Below are 6,986 nucleotides of genomic sequence, written 5' to 3'. Positions count from 1 at the left end.
TCTTTAGAGGGAATCATGCAGGTGCATGCGTTGGCTTGTTAGGGCAGAAGAATCTTGCAAGCGCCATTGCTAAGGGCGCTTGTCTTGTCTTGTCTTGTCTCTGCATGTAAGAATCCTCACAGATTCTTTAAAAAGTTGATACGTGATTAATGCACTTGCCTTGTCTTCTACATGCGTTGCCTTCACCATCTACTATATTTAACTGCTTTTTAATACATGATCAATGCACTCAGCATCAAACACTAAACTTACATCTTAAAAAAATATCTTCATCACCACATTACATGATCAATGCTCATACTGATGGTTTGAGTGTCACTTATTCGATTTTTGTTTTCGCATGTCTACTGCATTAGACATATCGTTCAAAATTTTATGTGGGAGATCAAAAACAAAATGTTGCGGAAGAATGTTGTCAACGTACGGTATGCATTAACATAACATTCTTTCAAACACTACCGCAAAGACATCAGATTGTCAAACACAAATGCAGTAAGGTGGATCGATAATATTTCATTAGAGAAGTGAACTAGTGAATACGACAATGGTCAACGATGGGGCCACATGGCAACAAATCTTATGGAATCAATGAACTTTGTCTTCAAAGACATATGAAACCTACCTATAACCGCTTTAGTATAAGCAGCCTATTTCAGACTAGGGGCGTTGTTTGAGACCAGACGTTTCAAATGGAGTTCAATGTTACAATCTAGGCAGTTATTCAGTGATGCTTCAATGAAATTCATTAAAGAGGAAGTTGCCAAAGCTAATACAGATGTGCTCACGGTGTTTGATCGTACTAAAGGTTGGTAAAGTGTTGTTGAGTCAATGGATCACAATGAAGGCATGCCGATGGGACACTATCAAGTGGAACTAGATAGAGGTTGGTGCGACTGCGGAAAGTTCCAAGCCTTTTGTATGCCCTGCTCCCATGTCATTGCGGCATGTTCAAAGGTTCGACGGGATCCTTCCAACTTACTATCTGACGTTTACAAAGTCATAAGTCTTTGCAATGTTTACAAATTTAGCTTTTCAATGGTAGCAAAAGAGGATTATTGGCCTGCATATCAAGGAGACATACTTTGGCACAATGAAATGATGCGAAGAAAGAAAAAGGGTCGCACAAACCGCACCTATATTCAAACCGAAATAGATACGGCGAACAAAATGGTTAGATAATGTAGTTCATGTCGTCAGCTCGGTCATAATCGTACTAATTGTCCCAGTGTTGGAACAAGCCGAACAAGATAATTTTAATGGTAACTTTTTTGCTTTATAGTAAAAACAACATTCATTTCATATGATAACTTTGTGAGAAAATATCATTACAAACAAATACAACACATAAGCAACACATAAACAACAACACAAGAAACTACAACAAATAAAACACCATCACTAACAAATACAACACATAAACAACATAACTATGTGATTACAAACATCAAAACAATTTTGTGATGAGTATACATTATCGTGTGAACGTCTCTGTCAGTTTTAATATCCTTCCAGAAACGAACTTCTCCATTTTGGTTGAAGGTCATATCAAGCCATTGAAATCTTTTGATCATTTCATCATCTGCAAAGTTTCCATCTAACCAATGGTTCGAACGTATCTACATTTTAAAGTCGGATCTTCATCGGAGGTTGAACTACTGAAATGATTAAATAAACATTTTTCTTGTGAATATATGGACGCAAGTATGAATATACAAACATTTTAAAGAAAATTGAAGGAGATTGAAGGAAAATGAAACGAGGGTAAGAAATTGTGTGAAAAATTATGGAAAAAATATTGTATTTATAGATGAGTGTACATGCATGCGCCATTGCTTTGGATATGCACATACACATGACTACATGCATGCGCCATTGCTTTGAGTGCACACACATGACTAATGCATTTGGCACCTTCACATGGTCCAATGCTTGCGCCCAAACCATTGGCACCTCCTGTTCATTGAAAATTAGATGTTTTAATTGGACTGACACATAGATAACAAAAAGTGATTATTTCCGTAATTATTTAAAATATATGTTATTTTAGAATTTAAATCAAAAAATATAGTTATTTTAAAAATATATATATTTTTTATCCTTATTATCTTTTTATTCATTATCTATATATTTTGTCCCTAAAATGAAAAAACAGAAAATTATGATAATTAGGTTTTAAAATCATTAACAGAAAATTTAATTAAAAAGGTAATTTATAAAAACTTGTGCCGAACTCTACTAATCTAGTATGCTGCAGAACATAAACATATATGAGAAACCACACAAAAAATAACATGAAGTTAAATTAGCAAGCGTTCATTTATTTATCGCCGCTAAAACTCAGAATAAATTGGTACAACAAAAAACATTGGTAGGTATCATGGGCGAATGAAATTGAGAACATATATGTAGAATAAATCCTTATAAAATTTCCATCGTAAGTCTTAGATGAAGTGCATAATAAACGAGACAAAAATGAAAAACAAAGTTGTAGTAGTGACTAAATGCAACTTTAAGCCCGAACTCCCCTAAGGCTAACCATGCGGGTAGATCCATCTCCATGGGGTCCCCTCAGTGCTGAAGCCCCTTGACTCCTCCCTGAACCTTGATAGCCACCTCCACCAGTTCCTCGTCCTCTTGAATAGCCGCCACTCCCACCAGCTTGATTGAACGATAATGCCCTTCCACCATATCCTGCACGTCCACCGCCTTGCCTTGTTTGAGAATAGGATAAGTCTTGCCACCTGCCACCTGAAGATGTTCCACCACCAGCAGCTGCGGCAGCATAATCCTGGCCATCCCTCCGCCTTGGAGGCAGATCCAACCCACCACCACCGAGCCTTGCTTCTGTAGCTCTCTCATTACTCTCTGCAAGTATAGATAATTTCTCAGTCAACTGGAATGCCAAAGCCTGCAGTCTTGAGTGTTCGACATTTCGGAAAATAATGCACCCAGATGGCTGATCCCAGCTTGCATGAAGCTCCTCATTGACCATCATCCTACTGACGATACTATGAACACGGGGAAGAGACAGTTCAAAAAAATTTGTGAGCTGATTCACACTCAAAGAATCATATGATGAAGCGAAGGTAAATAGGTATGTCCTAAGTGCCTCCTCCTTGATTTTGTCCTTCAGCATTTCTAGCACGGTGTCTCGGTTTTTCACAAATTTCCATACGTCAAGAGATGCAATAATGTCAAAAGCCTTGAGAAAGTCTCCTTTAATAAGAACCCTCGTGGCAGCCATAACATGATCCCTGACATTTTCAGGAGGACCCGTGAAAGTTTGTTTCTCACTGACCTCAAGCAAGCGACGGAAATTCTTACTGATGATCCTTCGCTTTGCATCATGAACATTGGCTGCCATGTTGGGAACTTCCAACAGCATAGCAGATGTGAGATGCACAGATTCCAAGAGCTCGAGATTTATATGCATATGATATGGCATCTGCCTTCTTCTTTCCAACCTTTCCTGAAAGAAGATTAAAAAAGATTGAACTGTGATGTTGAACATAACTTTCACATTTCCAAGACAGATGAATGAAACTAACTAAGGAAATAAGTACTAGAAAAAAATAAAAAAATTACAATAGATGAAAGCAAACATAGCAACAAACGACATAAGAGATGTGTGTGTGTGTGTGATTCATATGAATAGCAGCCGTAAAGAGAACAGAGCTATCTGCAGCCAATAGTCAAATCAAAATGGTGTTAAAACTAGCTGAGTTTAGTAATATTATTGTACCTAAAGAACTGATTAACCCTACTCAATACGAATGTAATGATAAATAATGAATCCTAACTACAATTCAGATCAGCATCAAATATTTTCGATGAAAAATCAAACAGGGATTTCTTTAGAGCATGGATGTCAGATCTATTTTAGTTATATCATTATACATCATATATAATAAGCACATATATGCACTTGACAGCAATAAGTACATTAAGCAAAGTCATTATTTGAAACATCCATTTGAAAAAAAAACATTGGATTTTAGTACCTGTTCTGGAGTCTTTTCATGATAACGGCTCTGTGAAACTCCTTGTGCAAGCAATTCTTTCACCCTTCCACCAGAATAGAGTTCAGCTAGACAGCCATGAGCCTCCGAAACCAGCCCAGCCCGAAAAGCACATAGACCTAACTGTGACATAGCCCTGTTAAAAAGTATCTGTGTTGAAATGTCCATGTGGTGAACATTTTCTTGCAAATGACTCATTAGCAATAGATCACGGGCTACAGTGAACTCATTAAGAAGAGCATGGTGATATATATCACAAAGCATTGCACGGGCTTTAGTGCGCTCGTCTCCATATTTGTATATTAGTGATACTAATACATCCATTAAGGTCCTGCTATTTTCCGGGAAGGTGGGTTTCCGGGCTACAACTTCAGGGGTAACAACAAATGCAGTGGGAATTCTTGTATCCTCAAAACCTTTTGACTCCTCACTCTCCTCATCTCCATCTTCTGTCATCTCAGCCAATTTCCTCATTGCCTCATAAACTTCTTGTGATTTGTAGTAAATGAGTTCAACCCTCTTCAAGGCAACCTTAGAGGAAGCTTTGAAATCTCCAATCCTTTCAAGATATTCCTGGACATTCTGTGCAAGAACAACAAACATGGGCTCATCCCTGAGCCTCTCAACATATTCACGTGTGTGAGGATCTATGCACTGCAAGCTCTTGAAAAACTCGGCATCTATTTTCTCTAAGAAAGCAACTAAGTTGCCCCAGACACGAATAGGTCCGTCATAATCAGCCCCTTTCTTAGTTTCATTCTCGTCTAGTTCAACTGAATCATCAACCTTAATGTTTGAGTGCTGCACAAGAATATCTAGAATGACCAACATATTTTGTACACATTTTTTCCACACATTGATTGGCATATGTCCACTAAGGCCAGGATTAACATCAAACTGGGCAGAAACCACACTGAAAAGAATTTCCAGCTTCTGTGCAGGTGTTTTAGCCACTTTTGTTAGGAACGTAAGCTGCTCAACCTGCTCAAACCTTCCAGTTCCTTTCTTCCCCCTAGCCGCCACAACCTCTTTGAACTTCTTGTTAACAGTGTCCCATGTGATCTCACTAGGGTTTTTCATGAACTGCCTCTCCAAAAGCCTGTCTTTCTTGCTAAGCTTTTGATCCCAAGCCCCTTCACCATCAGCATCAGGCTTCTCATCTTCATACTCAGCTTCAGAATCTGATTTTGGTTCCTGTTTCCTGAGCTGATCAACATCAATAACCTCACCATCGCTCTCATACTCTTCTTCCGACTCCTCATCCTCATCCTTTTCCTCCTCACTCTCAGGATTCTCCCTGCACTTGTTAATCAACTCTTCATATTGCTTATTATTCTTCTTCAATTTTTGCTTCATCGAGTTGAAGGCTTTTGCATTGCTGCTACTCATCTTCTTTTTAGCATCCTTATTCGCCAAAGCCTCAGCCAAGAAATCTTCAAGCATTACAAGTGCCTTGATGTAAAGATTAGGAACCTTCACCGACTCAATGACTCGCATAACTTTCTCAAGTTGCTTATTAATCTTGTCAAAGCTCTCCTGCAAGCTGACCCAATCATTGATTTTAATAGCATTCTTCATCTGATCAACAGTAGAAGCCATTTCATCAAAACGCTTATCTTTTGCTGATTTAACAACACGCTTCTGACCATCCTCATCATCACTGTCAGTTGCATTACCCTGAAGATAGTAATTGCTTTTATTGCCTTGAGTTGCAGCAGATTCAACTGCCGCATTCTCAATTTCCTCATCGTAATCACTTTGTTCCTCTTCTTCCGAATCACTATCACCCTAAAAAACCCATTTCGACAAAAACAACAACATGAATAATTTTTCAATCACATAACGCAATTAAACAACAGTATAAAAATATAGCATACCTGAGTCCAAAATCTCGAAGCCATGGTTTTTCAAACGTTCTGAGCAGCGTATAAGAAAGTAACGACGTCAATTCATAACTCAATCGTTACCATAAAACAGCGAAAAATAAAAATCTTATTAACAAAATAACAGTTCGAGAATTAGGGTTTTGGCGTACCTTTTCGTGCAATCCGTGCTCTTGTCTGAAAATTGAAGATGATGAAGAAGAAACCGCGGCTACTATCCGATTGAGTTGCAGTGCAATGTCGATAATGTTAGGGTTAGGAATATTGGGCCTTTTCAACTTAATGGGCCAAGCCCATATGTAGTTATGAAACCTACTCTCCGCACCCCAGCCTGTTAATTTTTTTTGTCATAATGTATAGGTGTTTGGAATTTTATTTCAATATTCTAAAATAATCTTTAAGGCCAATGTAAAGCATGTATAGGTTGTGTTTTGGAACCTTGTTTTACCGTTGATATACTTTTAATAAGGAGATCAATTTTTAATGATGACAACTAAAGTATTACGATAAGTCAAGTATGAACGATTAAATGGATAAAGATGCAAACACATCTTTAGGATTTGATAAACTTGACAATTCAATAATGACAAACAAAGAATAATATAAAGCATAATCTCAAGCCACTAAAACATGTGTCAACATAAAGGGTAATATCCAACAAAGACTTAAAGCAATATTTGGGGATCTTCAAATTTAGTAATGAGTGAACGATTGTAGGACAAAAAGATTTTATCGTAAATGTATATGGCTAAAAGCGCACACATACACACTAAAACATTTTTCAAACTTTTTTATCAAAGAAAGCATCTTCAAAAATGTCTTGAAATTATTCCAGATGACTTGGGAGTTGTTAAAATAGTTAGAGGGAAAATTGTAGCTTATTTAATCGACTGAGTCCTTTGTCTAATCGATTAGATTAGTTCAAACTTACGTCCCAAGCAATTCAAATGACGCCTTAATGATGTATAACGGCTAGATATATTTTCCTTCCCTTTATGGAATTTACAAACGATTATTTTCATCTTCTAATCAATTAGAAATATGTGTTAGTCGATTAGATTGTTACCAAATGTGTTAAATGAAA

The 6,986-nt window shown here is 37.3% G+C and overlaps 1 protein-coding gene across 1 annotated transcript; it reads right to left on the bottom strand.

Annotated features, from left to right (window-relative positions):
- Nucleotides 1-2,391: 2,391 nt before the first annotated feature.
- LOC127086077 (eukaryotic translation initiation factor 3 subunit C) lies at nucleotides 2,392-6,183 on the bottom strand. The gene is made up of 4 exons (XM_051026767.1): nucleotides 6,055-6,183; nucleotides 5,897-5,935; nucleotides 4,002-5,807; nucleotides 2,392-3,469 (listed from the first exon to the last, which is right to left on the bottom strand). Exons 2-4 carry the CDS (start codon nucleotides 5,918-5,920, stop codon nucleotides 2,510-2,512), a joined length of 2,790 nt encoding a protein of 929 aa, XP_050882724.1. The 5' UTR covers nucleotides 5,921-5,935; nucleotides 6,055-6,183; the 3' UTR covers nucleotides 2,392-2,509.
- Between the last annotated feature and the right edge of the window lie 803 nt (nucleotides 6,184-6,986).

Source organism: Lathyrus oleraceus, chromosome 1 (assembly GCF_024323335.1).
Source record: "Lathyrus oleraceus cultivar Zhongwan6 chromosome 1, CAAS_Psat_ZW6_1.0, whole genome shotgun sequence".
NCBI lineage: Eukaryota > Viridiplantae > Streptophyta > Magnoliopsida > Fabales > Fabaceae > Lathyrus > Lathyrus oleraceus.
This window is presented reverse-complemented; position numbering and strand designations above follow the sequence as displayed.

Excerpts from the sequence above, each read along its gene's own strand:
- LOC127086077 (XM_051026767.1), bottom strand. The coding sequence starts at position 5,920 with ATGGCTTCGAGATTTTGGACTCAG. Across the intron at positions 5,808-5,896 it reads CTTCGAGATTTTGGACTCAG|GGTGATAGTGATTCGGAAGA; the intron begins GTATGCTATATT and ends TGGGTTTTTTAG. Across the intron at positions 3,470-4,001 it reads ATGAAAAGACTCCAGAACAG|GAAAGGTTGGAAAGAAGAAG; the intron begins GTACTAAAATCC and ends ATCTTCTTTCAG.